At 30.9% G+C, this 15,144-nt stretch overlaps 1 protein-coding gene across 1 annotated transcript; it reads right to left on the bottom strand.

The window, feature by feature from the left end:
* Positions 1-3,788: 3,788 nt before the first annotated feature.
* LOC132725597 (uncharacterized) lies at positions 3,789-9,217 on the bottom strand. Its single transcript, XM_060710740.1, has 6 exons — positions 8,890-9,217; positions 8,469-8,502; positions 5,425-5,613; positions 4,886-4,909; positions 4,345-4,374; positions 3,789-4,105 (listed from the first exon to the last, which is right to left on the bottom strand). Exons 1-6 carry the CDS (start codon positions 9,190-9,192, stop codon positions 3,942-3,944), a joined length of 744 nt encoding a protein of 247 aa, XP_060566723.1. The 5' UTR covers positions 9,193-9,217; the 3' UTR covers positions 3,789-3,941.
* Between the last annotated feature and the right edge of the window lie 5,927 nt (positions 9,218-15,144).

Raw genomic sequence — 15,144 nt, 5'->3', positions numbered from 1 at the left:
TATAAAAGAATTTGGCAATTCGCGTCATTGATAGCGATCTCGAAGAGCTGGCCCGAAGAGCCTGGTCGCAAAGCGAGCTTCATGGTAACGCGAGTACCTGCTAGATAGTGATGGTTTTGAAAACTTTCGCCAGGATAACTACAAAAGTATGGGAAATTGACATATCGCAACTTTTCGAATTAAAAAATAACGATAAAAGCCGATGAATTCTGATTGAAACGAATGCATCATAACTTTTTTAGATTATGTGTAGTTAATCAATAAAATTGTCAATTATTAAGTGTTTTCATTATGGCCTTGTTACTGGGCTTTAAAATGGCCTTGTTACTGGGCTTTAAACTGTCTTAATACCTATGTTACTATATATAGTAACAAAATCTATGGTATTTCATGGCCATTATGGCAAGATCTAGGTCATAATGCAATTTTGGCCGCCTTGCTACTCGGCATTATTTTTCCATAATGGGCGAGTGAATGAGCGCACGTACAGAATGACGTCATCAACTCTCAGTGACTTTCAACATGGCTGCTGACGTTGAATGAACTAGTCACTTGCACACAAAATTTAAAGTTTAAATGACGTAATCAATCGCAATCAACAAAGCTTAACATTGAATATTTATAAACTCAAGAAAAGAAAAGAATACAATAACTCATTCAAAGACAAAACATGACCCTCAGAACTTCCAAAAATGATTTCTGTTAGACAGTAGAAAAAAAACAGGCCAAAGGCTGATATGGCATTGTTCAGCCAAATAACAAAGCCATTATGAAAACATTTAATTATAAAAATGATAACAAGAAAAGCATTGATGCAAAGATTCAAAGGGCGTCGAAGCAAGAAATGCAGCAGGTGAAGATGAACTAGTAGATATATGATGACAAGATATTCTTATAAACTTTTCGATGGTTAATTGTTTTACCAGAATTGTATATCACTTATGAATGAACGGACGAAAGACGTTGTTCATTTTTAACTTTGATGGCATGCTAGAGATTAGAATATTACTTGTTATTTCTTTATGACCGTGGTTTTTAATAGCAACGGATATACATGTATACAATCATTTATAATCCATATGTGTAACGCATGATCAACACCACATTTGTGTAATTGTCCCTTATTATATTATCGCTATTAGCGAAGACCCCCTCTTAAGGTATCTGTTCACACTTAGTAACAATATGACACTGGTTATATTACCATGTTGATCATGTTGAGCATAATTGTTTATTATACAATAATTGTAATATCTATTTTGATAAAAAAACAACAGATTTTATATGAATACTGTTTTCTATTCTTTTTTGTATTTTATGTGCTATTTTAATACTGAGTTTTTACGTTTACTACTATTTTAAGAATTCAATTGTCATATTGACCGACGATTATAAGTCAAAACTTAACTGGAAAAAGTCAGTAAGTTATGGTTAATCTTTCAATATATAATAGTGTTTATTCTTAAACCGTATACATGTACATTTGTATTTTTCTTTATCATTTTTTAAATTATCAATCAATTGAATAATTCATAAAATCTAATTTGTAACTTTCAATAATTCCTCGGCATTCACAAATTCGAAAACCTAGCTCAACGCCGTTTTCCGGTACTTTCTGTACATAGTTCTGGGGAATTCGCCTAATGGAGTGTAATAACCTTTTAAAATTAAATTGAAATAAAACAGTTATTTCTTTATCTAAAAATAATTGCAAAAAAATGTAAATATCATTGTTTGAATAATTCCAGACAAAAAATAAAATAAATACACAAGTTTACGCAGAAAATAACCTTATTTATTATGGAAGATGCCACCACGTCTGTTTGAATTTTATTGATTTTCATTATAAACAATTTATTTTTTGAATAAAATTTGCAATAGATATTAAAGGAATATTGATAATTTTCAAAAACATCAATTTTCTTCACCTTAAACGGTTAAATAATGATAGAAAAATAGAAATATCACGTAACTGTGTTATGTTTTTCATTTGGTGTAATACCCCAGAGCTAAAACGGTAACCTACCGGAAAACGGTGTTAAGCTATGTTTACGAAAAGGTCAATCTTTACTAAACACGAATATCAAATTAAATAAAATGTTTCAAGGTTGAAAGTGTCATAATAATAACATAAAAATGTACCTTTTTTCTCAATTATTGTACATATTTATTGTTTTTATCTCATATAATAGATAAAATAAAACATGCTATTGTTGTTGTTGGGTTTTTTTTTCAAATAGTATGTTTATGTATAATTATCAATAAATTTGAGAGTTGATCTGTGTTTATTAATTATTGTCACCAAACTAAGTGCCAAACATTCATTTTGAAAAAAGCTTATTTGTCTGTAAAATATTTGTTCTGTTCTGTAACGATATCAAATATTTACTCCAAAACCGGGAGAGACCGGACAATAAACGTGTGGTACTATTCGCCGGTCACTAGTAAATCCCGGTCAAAATAGACCAGGAGAGACCGGTAATTACCGATAGGGTCTCAACCCGGTACGGAATTAGACCAAACCCATTCTAGTCTAGAAAGTAGTTCTTTAAAATTTTGAAATGGCCCAATTTAAGTCATCTCTAGTTAGATTGGTCATAATTAAAGTGTATTTATTGCATGTGTGTATGTTTTGGTGTTATATGATGACTTTAAAAGTTGTTTTTGTGTATTCTCCAGGAACTCATTTGTTGGTGGAAGGATTAAAGATGTACTACCTACCAGCTGTCAGGAGTTTTTAAAGTGGTGAATTTAAACAGTGTTACAACAGAATGAAGATTTCTGAAAAAAGTAGATGGCTAACCTACTATATTTTGGGCCTCATTGGACTTAGATAGTGTTAATGTTTAAAGTTGAAGACAGTTTAAAATTCATCAAGAGCAGTGGAATCCAGAATTAAGACTCAAATTTGACTGATTTACTATAGAACAAATAGTACGAAAATTCACCGGGCCGAGGCCATAGGAGTACATCCCTCTATAAATAGATTTTCGTAATATTTAGGTCATCAACTCATCATTCTATTTACAGCTTTCGGATACATGTACAATGATAACATACCATAATAACCCACTGTGTACTATAAAATGTTGAATAAAGATACCCCGAAGAGCGCGATTTATTGACGGAAAAGGTTATTTCATTTGAAAATGTTTGCATTGCGAAATTCTCCAGTTTGCAATTCATTGTACATATCGCGACATTTCATTTTTAATTAATAATCAATCACCCTCATACCGATCGGAATGATCGGCTTTTATTATGACCGACCAAAAGGCTCGAGAAATTGCTGTTGCCGTTTCACAAGATCTGATTTCATTCCATAAGGGGCGCCGCGCTTCAGCGCGGACGCCAATAATACTTCGCGTTTGTAACGTCGTTTTTATTGGATAATCGTGACGTTTTTAATGGCTGCTGTCAATTTTCTAACTAATTTACTTTTTTTTCTCAAAAGGATGTATCATAAATTCATATGTATATTTCTGACAGGTTATATGACAGTACATAAAGGGTTGTTTGTGTTATATTTGCAAACAGTCGTTTATGTAGAGTCATATAACCTGTCAAAAATCTTTATAACTTATAATATATTTCTTAATTGTTTTTTATTTGATTACCTTTAAAATATACACGTGTAGTCTATAGCCGGGCAAGCCAAAGTCCTGGCCTGCTTTGCGGTTCCGGCCTTTGACTTCCCCGTATAACTTTCTTCATAACATGTTAAATACAAACAATTCTGTAAAGTTACAATATTTTTATTTGAATTTTCACAAACATCGTATAATTAAATGAGGTCATTATTTTTTCTACTAATGTCACAATTTTTTATTTAATGCCAATTAAAATAAGTTTTCTAGACAAATATATGTGCACTTTCACGAAATGAATCTTCAATTATTTCGTTTAACTATTGAATTCGGTATTTGGTTGACAAAATCTGTTTAGGGTTTAGGTTTTGGCACTGATGCACATGTGGAATCATAGCAACAGTCGCCGGCGCCGCAACACGAACTGTCACAAAAACACGAACCATAAGTACCATCATATAAGTACCCATCCATTACCGAAGCCTCTGGACAAGTGTTGTTAAACTCATGGAAACAACCTATTAAATAAATAAAGTTAAAAAATTATAAATACATGTATTAACATTAAATGAAATTAATCTATGTGAGTGTAAAATTTAAATTAAAGAAATTCGATATGGTCATTAAATTTGTCCAAAGCTCATTTTAATACAAACAGAACATAGCTTATTTAAATCAAGTTACTTGAGGAACACATGAGTACATATTAAAACAGTGATATATCTTTGTAAATCTTTATAAAATAACAACAGTTTACCTATTGCATTGGCAGGTACAGGGGTCCCATCTGAAAGAAGTATATATAAGTCGTCAGGCATTTATTAAATTGTACGAATAGTCTGTCATCTAAAATGTATTTAAGGCTCAATACAGTGAATGTGAAATCTTTCATTCGTCACAAAAAAATAACAACCGGAAAAGATTCAATTTGCTTGAATAAAAATATATTATCAACATTAAAGTAACGTGTATGATTTTAATAGAAATTTTAGTTTTAAGGAACTCCGTTGAAATCAAAATATCTAAAAACATAAAATTTAAATTTCATATAAATATCAGCTGGGGCATTTAAAACTGGAAGATATGCAATAAAGAAATAGATTGAAAGCCGTTTTTTGTCCGATTCGAGAGAAAAGTTATTGGTCTAGCCCTCCATCAAATAGATATTAGTTTCAAAAAAACAAAAACAAACTCCAGTCCGGAATGTCTTAAAACCTCAATGGTTTTTAAGGGTCTTGAATTAATTTCGAAAGTATTTTATACAGAATTGCTCGATTATAATTTTCAACAACACTTACCCTTTAAAAATCCAGTATCAGCCCCTGGAAAATAAAATAATAAGAAGGAATCTCAGAAATATGTGTTCAGGTGAGCACATTTTAATGTTTCTTTTGTTAGTTTGTTTGTTTGTTTGATTTTACGCCTTTTCAAAACAGTATTTCAGTCACATAGGCGGATAGTTTCCTAACCATCGTTCCTGGAGAGTTACACCAGTACTAGACAACCTTCCTCCGCACTAAACTACCAAATCATCTCCCGGGGATCCAACCCACGCCAGAGAGGTAACTGGATTAGCAGTCATCGACTCTAACTCATCGACCACGGAGGCGGTTTTTTATGTTTCAAATTGTATTTAAGTTAAGTATTAATTCATAATTTGAATATAATGTTCAACAAACATCGTAAAGATGGTCTTGGAAAATAAACAGCAGAAAATTTATCCTGAGAAAAAGCAATTTTTCTGCATACTTGAAAGTCACAGCACAGTGTCTCTGTAACTAACATTGTCTATAAAAATGAAAACTTGATTAAAGAACGTAATATATTTGTAACTTACCAGTGACACATAATACTGGAGGTACAATCCACACGCCGTCAATGCCACATTCTATGTATTCTGGAGAGCCATTTGGCGGATAACTTGCGCATGCGCTACAATTATATGGCATCTTGTAACCTACACTGTAATTTCCGCTTGCGTTGTTCACCATAATGGAAGGAAGTAATGGAATTTCACCACATAATACTGTAAAAGATTTATATTACAAATGTAAGTCATTGAAAGCAAAATTGTTCAATACTGGCATTAAGCTAGACAAAATTGAAACTGCTATCTTAATATTAGTTACAGACAAAAGATAAAAACTTTTTTTCAAATGAAATACTGATAATGCCAAACAGGAGTAGAAATGAAGCCGACGTGACTGTAATGCAACAACTTGATTTCAACTGTAATGCAGCAACATGATTTCAACTGTAATGCAACAACATGATTTCAACTGTAACGCAGCAACATGATTTCAACTGTAATGCAGCAACATTAGTTCAACTGTAATGTAGCAACATGATTTCAACTGTAATGCAGCAACATTAGTTCAACTGTAATGCAACAACATGATTTCAACTGTAATGCAACAACATGATTTCAACTGTAATGCAGCAACATGATTTCAACTGTAACGCAGCAACATGATTTCAACTGTAATGCAGCAACATTAGTTAAACTGTAATGTAGCAACATGATTTCAACTGTAATGCAGCAACATTAGTTCAACTGTAATGCAACAACATGATTTCAACTGTAAGCAGCAACATTAGTTCAACTGTAATGCAACAACATGATTTCAACTGTAATGCAACAACATGATTCAACTGTAATGCAACAACATGATTTCAACTGTAATGCAGCAACATGAGTTCAACTGTAATGCAGCAACATTATTTCAACTGTAATGCAACAACATGATTTCAACTGTAATGCAACAACATGATTTCAACTGTAATGCAGTAACATTGTTCAATTGTAATGCAACAACATGATTTCAACTGTAATGCAACAACATTAGTTCAACTGTAATGCAACAACATTGATTTCAACTGTAATGCAACAACATGATTTCAACTGTAATGCAACAACATTAGTTCAACTGTAATGCAACAACATTATTTCAACTGTAATGCAACAACATTAGTTCAACTGTAATGCAACAACATGATTTCAACTGTAATGCAGCAACATTATTTCAACTGTAATGCAACAACATGATTTCAACTGTAATGCAACAACATTATTTCAACTGTAATGCAGCAACATGATTTCAACTGTAATGCAACAACATTGATTTCAAATGTAATGCAACAACATGATTTCAACTGTAATGCAACAACATTATTTCAACTGTAATGCAACAACATGATTTCAACTGTAATGCAGCAACATGATGTTCAACTGTAATGCAACAACATGATGGTTCAATTGTAATGCAGCAACATTAGTTCAACTGTAATGCAACAACATGATTTCAACTGTAATGCAACAACAAGATTTCAACTGAAATGCAACAACATGATTTCAACTGTAACGCAGCAACATTAGTTCAACTGTAATGCAGCAACATTAGTTCAACTGTAGTGCAGCAACATTAGTTCAACTGTAGTGCAGCAACATGATTTCAACTGTAATGCAACAACATGATTTCAACTGTAATGCAGCAACATTAGTTCAACTGTAATGCAACAACATGATTTCAACTGTAATGCAACAGCATGATTTCAACTGTAATGCAACAACATGATTTCAACTGTAATGCAGCAACATTAGTTCAACTGTAATGCAACAACATGATTTCAACTGTAACGCAGCAACATGATTTCAACTGTAATGCAGTAACATTGGTTCAATTGTAATGCAACAACATGATTTCAACTGTAATGCAGCAACATTAGTTCAACTGTAATGCAACAACATGATTTCAACTGTAATGCAACAACATGATTTCAACTGAATGCAACAACATGATTTCAACTGTAACGCAGCAACATGATTTCAACTGTAATGCAGTAACATTGGTTCAATTGTAATGCAACAACATGATTTCAACTGTAATGCAGCAACATTAGTTCAACTGTAATGCAACAACATGATTTCAACTGTAATGCAACAACAAGATTTCAACTGAAATGCAACAACATGATTTCAACTGTAACGCAACAACATGATTTCAACTGTAATGCAGTAACATTGGTTCAATTGTAATGCAACAACATGATTTCAACTGTAATGCAGCAACATGATTTCAACTGTAATGCAACAACATGATTTCAACTGTAATGCAACAACATGATTTCAACTGTAATGCAACAACATGATTTCAACTGTAACGCAGCAACATGATTTCAACTGTAATGCAGCAACATTAGTTCAATTGTAATGAAAAAGCATGATTTCTTAATGATAAAAAATGTCTTAAAATGCACTAGCAAATACAACCAGGTTAAGACCGAAAGACCCATTTATAGTGCTTTCAAAATTTATTTATTGCATTTTTACATATGTTTGATCGTTCTTTCTTTCTCTTTCTTTCTTTCTTTCTCTCTTCATTTCTTTCTATCTTTCTTTCTTTCTTTCTATCTTTCTTTCTTTCTTTCTTTCTTTCTTTTAATTCTATTTATTTATATATTTTTGTTTATAGTTGTTAATTGTGTTTTTAGTGTGTGTGTGTGTGCGTGTGTGTTTTGTTGTTTTTGGGGGGTTTTTTTGGAGTTTTTTTTCTTAATTTTATTTATTTATTTTATTTATTTATAATTATTTATTTTATTATTTATCTATTTATTTGTTTGTTCATTTAATCATTTATTTTTTTATCTTTCATTCATTCATTCATTCATTCATTCTCTCGCTGTTTGTTGTTGATGGTAGTACAGCATATTCAATCGTTTGAATCAATCTTCGTGAAAGAAAGTAAAACATTTTTTTTGGTACAAAACGACATCGTTTGCATGAAATATATGTGAAAACCTCTTTTAAAATTATCATAAACACTTAAATATTTAAAATGATTTGTCGATTTAAATGTAAAATAGAATATATGCTTTACGTACCAACTGGTCCGGGCTGATTACCAGGCTGCTGAGTCTGAAATATATAATACAAACAGTTCTTAGGTTTTTAAGAAATGTTTTTACAATTTATTTTTTTTAATGGTGTTTTTGTCTGTTTCGTTTTGTCTCTTTTTCAATTTACCATCTTTTTAAAAGCCTATAAGGGCAATGTTTCAGTTAGGTTTCTTGTAGTTCAACGTTGAATATTATTTTATTTTCTACTGAAAATATTTGGATTAGGTTTGTGTGATCGCATCTTAAGCACTTTCAGTGAAATATTACTAGTATATTTTTTTACTGATATGTTGTTTTTACAGTTATATAATTTAAAACGTGCTATATATCTTATAATCTTCATGCAAATATTTTTTTCATAAAAGAAATGCACTAAACACAAAAAGGAATTCATAAAACATTTTACCGTGACTTCGGCGTAGTACACCAAATTATTGCATCCAAGTGTTGTTCTGTTAAAGAACATTTCTGAGTTAAGTGTACACAGTTTCAGATCTTGATTGTACAGAAACGATGTACAGTTGTTTTTAATGCATCGCGATCCACAGTCAATTTTCCCGCGTACTTGATCGCTAGTTTCCAAAACGGTACCATAGGAATCAAAGCAAACTTGTTCGGTTATGAAATTCTTATCAATCATTTCGCATCGTACTAAACCAGTACACGAATAAGCTAAAATAAGCATAAACTTGTAAAGTAACAATTCCATGTTTCTGTTGTGTGAAAATGACAATTATCCTTCAGTTAGACACCTTATGTACTTATTGTAATTACCAAGTTTTTAAAATGTTTGCACAAAAAATTTAGACGCGTTGTTGGTCAACACGTTAAACACGGTCAACACGATATTTACATAAACTTTTTCAAGTAGAAATAACAGCATTAATTATTCTTTTAAACTCTTTTGAATAAAAAGGGAAAGTTTAGATGTCCTCGTTGTATAACAATATCTTTATTATTTTAATTCCAATTGAAAAAAGTGTTTCATTACAACCAATACAAAAATATGGTCATCATAATAATGTGATAAAAATCAATTCATTGCTTCATTGCTATATCTTTATAGAAGTTCGTTATTTTTCTTTTTTGTGTTTTTTGTGTGTGGTTCGTGTGTTTGAGATGTTGGAAGTTTTATTCATTTATTATTATTATTATTATTATTATTATTATTATTATTATTATTATTATTATTATTATTAATTACACACTTATAATCATATGGTTACTTTTCCAGTTTAACTGCCAGGAACAGGTTCCCCCCTGTGCATTATTTCAGGCACGAACGGGAGCCTTCATAGAACCACCGACGTGCCGACAGCGAACTGATACAGGTCTGGCTAATTTCAGGGGCAGTATTGATAAATGTTGCCCGTTTAGATCAAAACTCTGATTTATCTTTAAAATAGTATATTAGTAACTCGTGTTAATTTATGGTTTAGCAAAAGTATTGAAATAAATCAAAGCATCATGAATTATTTTTTTTTCTTTTAATCTAATGACATATGTTGTTGGTGATGGTGTAATGATGTTGATGATTAATGTCCGATCTTTATATATGTCAAATGTCATGTGAAAGTTCTGGTAAAAAAAATAATGGTACAAAGCTTGGCAACACTGTGAAATGAGAAATAATAAATGTACCAAAGTCTTTTTATGAATAACCAATAAAATGATTTTTAATTACGCATTCTTTATTCAAGTCAAGCTGCTGGAGAATTAATAATAGAATGTGACATGAATTTATCAACATTAATTGTTTAGCTTAGCTGATCACGTGCTTTTTGACGCAAAAACGTTTGAATAAATATTTACAAAAATATTAGAAACCCAAGGGTGTGAAGAAATAAAATAAGTTCCACGTGTCAAATTCGATTAAAATTGTACATATTGGATTATATTCAGTAATTATCTTATAAAATATTCAGACATCTATAGTTCAACATTGGTAAATATAAAAGGAACTGTAATATTTATATTTGAATTAGTTGCAAAACAAACACTCTCCCATGAGAATTACTGCGAGGATTTCCACTGAACCCAGCAACCGTTGAAAGGCCCCCTTATTGTACAAGCACATTATTTTGTGCCCATGGATCGTTAAAAGTTTATCAGGAGCTTAAGTTTGCAACACAGAAAATGTTTCTTTTAAAGAAATGTCTTATGACGGACAGTTTTTTTGTACATTTTGTATAAATTAAGTTTTGTTTTGTTTTGTTTATTTAACTTTGTTAGATGTTTAATAAAAATTGAAAGTAAATTAAATAAATAAATAAGTTCGTACTGCTTAATACTTTGGTTCGAAATCTCCTATTGGTATAGTGTAAGATAACAGCGTTCGTTTAGTTTATAAAAATATAACACTCCAAAGACATTATGTCAATAAAGCTCAAATATTGGCCAATTGAATGATCGGCTAAACTTTCTTTAACTAAACAACAAGTTTGTTTGACAACCATCCGGATAATTCCACACCGAAACCGGCGAGTGGTTGTTTTGTTGTTTGGGTTTTTTTCCCCAATAAAGCTGCATTAAAATTGTTCGTGTCCTACAGTTGTAATCAATTAAATATAAAAACCTTCAAATAGATAAGGGTGTTTACCATTGGTTTCAAAAAGCAGCAGTTACCGAATTTAAAAATGTTCTTGAGAAATAGAATAATAATAATTTTCATAACAAATATTATAATAACTTTAAGTTAAATCTCAAAACAGAACATATATATTGAACGTATCATTTAACAATAATTTTGCTTTTCATTTATCAAAAATTTCTATCGTAAGTCAATATCTTAAGATAAAGGTCTGCTTATCTGTAAATACGATGCATACGAACTTTCGTAGTATTACATAAAGGAGCAATACAAGAACCTTCATATTCGTGTGTCAATATCAGTGTGTTTGACAAGATCCACAATATCAGTGTGTTTGACAAAATCCTCAATATCAGCATGTCTGACAAGATCCTCAATATCAATGTGTTTGACAAGATCGTCAATATCAGTGTTTCTGACAAGATCCTCAATATAATGTTTTGACAAGATCCTCAATATAAGTGTGTCTGACAAAATCCTCAATATCAGCATGTCTGACAAGATCCTCAATATCAATGTGTTTGACAAGATCCTCAACATAAGTGTGTTTGACAAGATCCTTAATATCAATGTGTTTGACAAGATCGTCAATATCAGTGTTTCTGACAAGATCCTCAATATAATGTTTTGACAAGAACCTCAATATAAGTGTGTCTGACAAAATAATCAATATCAGTGTGTTAGACAAGATCGTCAATATCAGTGTGTCTGATAAGATCATCAATATCATTGTGTTTGACAAGATTTTCAATATCAGTATTTATGATAATATCCTCAATATCATTGAGTTTGACAAGATCCTCAATATCAGTATGTATGACAAGATTCTCAATATCAATATGTCTGATAAGAACATAATTGTGACTGACAAAATCCTCAAAATCAGTATATTTGACAAGGTCCTCAATATCAGTATGTCTGACAAGATCCGCAATATCGGTTTGTCTGACAAGATCCTCAAAATCAGTATGTCTGACTATCTTCTCAATATCAATGTCTATGAATAGATCCTCGACATCAGTGTGTCTGACAAGACTCTCAATATCAGTATGTCTGACAAGATCCTCATTATAAGTGTGTTTTACAAGATTTTCAATATCATTGTCTCTGACAAGATCATATGTTTGACAAAATCCTCAAAATCAGTATGTTTGACAAGATCCTAAAATATCAGTATGTCTGACAATCTTCTCAATATCAATGTCTCTAAAAGATCATCGACATCAGTTTGTCTGACAAGACTCTCAATATCAGTGTGTCTGTCAAGGTCCTCAATATCAGTATGTATGACAAGATTTTAAATATTAGTATGTATGACAAGATCCTCAATATCAGTATGTATGACAAGATCCTCAATATCAACATGTTTTACAAGGTCCTCAATATCAGTATGTCTGACAAGATCCTCAATATCAGTATGTTTGACAAAGTTCTCAATATCAGTATGTCTGCCAAGATCCTAAATATTAGTATGCCTGGAAAGATCCTCAATATTGGTATGTCTGACAAAGTCCTTAATATCAGTATGTTTGACAAGATCTTCAATATCAGAATGTCTAACAAAGTCCTCAATATCAGTATGTATGACAATATCCTAAATATTAGTATGCCTGAAAAGATCCTCAATATTGGTATGTCTGACAAAGTCCTCAATATCAGTATGTTTGACAAGATCTTCAATATCAGAATGTCTAACAAAGTCCTCAATATCAGTATGTATGACAATATCCTCAATATCAGTATGTCTGACAAGATCCTCAATATCAGTATGTCTGATAAGATCCTCAACATAAGTGTTTCTGACAAGATCCTCAATATCAGTTTGTCTGACAATATTCTCAATATCAGTATGTCTGATAAGATCCTCAACATAAGTGTTTCTGACAAGATCCTCAATAACAGTTTGTCTGACAATATTCTCAATATCAGTGTGTCTGCCAAAAGATTATGTTTTATATTGTATCGAACCTGCAACTTTTAAATCGAATTAGGAAACTTTTGCAAAATTATTTTATTGACAATTAATTTAACATTAACGTTGCTGACAATATCCTCAATATCAGTTTGTTAGACAAAATCCTCAATATCAGTATGTCTGACAAGATTCTCAATATAAGTTTGTTTGACGAGATCCTCAATATTCATGTATCTGACAAGATCCTCAATATAAGTGTGTTTGACAAGATCCTCAATATCGGTGTGTCTGACAAAAAGATAATGTTTAATCATGTATCGAACCTGCAACCTTTAATTCGAATTAGGAAACTTTTGCAAAATTATTTTATTGACAATTAATTTAACATTGAGTTTGTGTAACTTGTATTTATAATTTATAAATATTTTGTTCTTGTGATAAACAATCCATATCATCACAAAATGAAACCTTAGATAAAACATAATACATATATTTACGTTAACCGTTCTTGGCTTTAATCATTTGGATTTTTTTTTTGGCAATTAACATAAAGTATTCACTTATTGTTCTATTACGTAGTTCACTGTAAAGAACAAATGTTTTTCTTCTGGGGTTTGTTTTGTTTTTTTGTTGGGTTTGTTGTTGTTGTTTTATCATTATTTATTTTTTTTTCATGGTGTTAATAGTTCCCATGAAAATAAAAATAATTTGTTCATTTAAAAAATTCATTTAAATGAAAAAAAGAGATATAGGTCCAAAACAAAACAAAAATCATTGCTATTTTCTTTTATATGTTAAAATATCAATTTTATTTACACACATTATTTCGATGTGAAAAGATTCCACTAAGGAGATAAAAATATTATAATAAGTGAAAGTAACAGGGTTGGTTATGGTTAACTTTGTTAAATTCGTGCCAGCTTAAACAATAATTCTCAAAGGCAATTAGACCATACCATACGACCAAAGTACCTAAAAAATGAAAATTTTAAGTATTGGTTAGTGTTATAAGCAAGCGTTTACAAAATTAAATCGGTCAATAACGACGCAGACATTCGACCAATTTAATTTGGTATGTGTATATCCGGTGCTCAACTTTAAGTAAATGTTTGAAAGAAAGTCGGTAAAATATCAATTCAATTGACTGACTTTTTTACATTGGATCACGAGATATATATTTCATAGCTAGGCTGTAAAAAAGTTACGCATTGTCCCATATTTTGTTAAATAAGTATTTTGTTCAAATCAAGGTTATACCAACGATGCGGAGCGGACATTTAATAGTCATTTTGAATTTGTTTTAGTTGTCCAAATAAAACCTAAGCATATGTTTATTCTAGATAATGTAAAAGTTAATGTTTTCAATAGGAACTACAAGAAAACTGAAAAAATAGTACTAGTAACATTATACAATTACTATTTAAATGGAGACTACAGTTGGATTTTTGTGACAATCCAGAAATAAATAATACATCCCTACTTTGCTGTGGCTACTTCAACGGAACCTGATATTGTTAATGTGAGGCGAAGATATTTGATTAATATTGTAAAGGAATTAAAATTGCTGATTTCAGGCGGAAAAAAACTATAATATACATTGTACATGTATATATATTGTAAAAGCAATAAAATTGCTGATTCCAGGAGAAAATACTTTGATAAAATTGTAAAGGCAATGGAATTGCTGATTTCAGCCAACCAAAAATACTTTGATAAAATTGTAAAGGCAATGGAATTGCTGATTTAAGCCAACCAAAAATACTTTGATAAAATTGTAAAGGCAATGGAATTGCTGATTTAAGCCAACCAAAAATACTTTGATAAAATTGTAAAGGCAATGGAATTGCTGATTTAAGCCAACCAAAAATACTTTGATAAAATTGTAAAGGCAATGGAATTGCTGATTTAAGCCGAAAATACTTTGATATATATTGTAAAGGCAATGAAATTGCTCATTTCAGGCGAAAATACTGATATATATTATAAAGGCAATAAAATTGCCCATTTAAAGTTACATTAAATAAATATGTAAATATATTTTGCCGTCGGCCTTAAAATCAAACATTCTACAGTTTCATTAACCTGTTTAATAGTATTGTTGTAAATCTCATCAAATATTGTTCATAAATAAGGATTTTAAACGGGAAACCCCACGG

Source organism: Ruditapes philippinarum, unplaced genomic scaffold (genome assembly GCF_026571515.1).
Source record: "Ruditapes philippinarum isolate M1 unplaced genomic scaffold, ASM2657151v2 ctg425_1_1_1_1, whole genome shotgun sequence".
In the NCBI taxonomy this organism is placed as follows: Eukaryota; Metazoa; Mollusca; class Bivalvia; order Venerida; family Veneridae; genus Ruditapes; species Ruditapes philippinarum.
The sequence above is the reverse complement of the archived record's forward strand: the minus strand, read 5'-3'. Positions and strand labels throughout refer to the sequence as shown.

What these genes read in the sequence shown, in the direction of transcription:
- LOC132725597 (XM_060710740.1), bottom strand. Translation starts at nt 9,192, where the DNA reads ATGGAATTGTTACTTTACAAGTTTATGCTTATTTTAGCTTATTCGTGT. An exon ending in TAATCAGCCCGGACCAGTTG is followed by an intron (nt 5,614 to 8,468) that starts GTACGTAAAGCA and finishes AATCTTTTACAG; the next exon opens with TATTATGTGGTGAAATTCCA. An exon ending in TGTACCTGCCAATGCAATAG is followed by an intron (nt 4,106 to 4,344) that starts GTAAACTGTTGT and finishes TTTATTTAATAG; the next exon opens with GTTGTTTCCATGAGTTTAAC.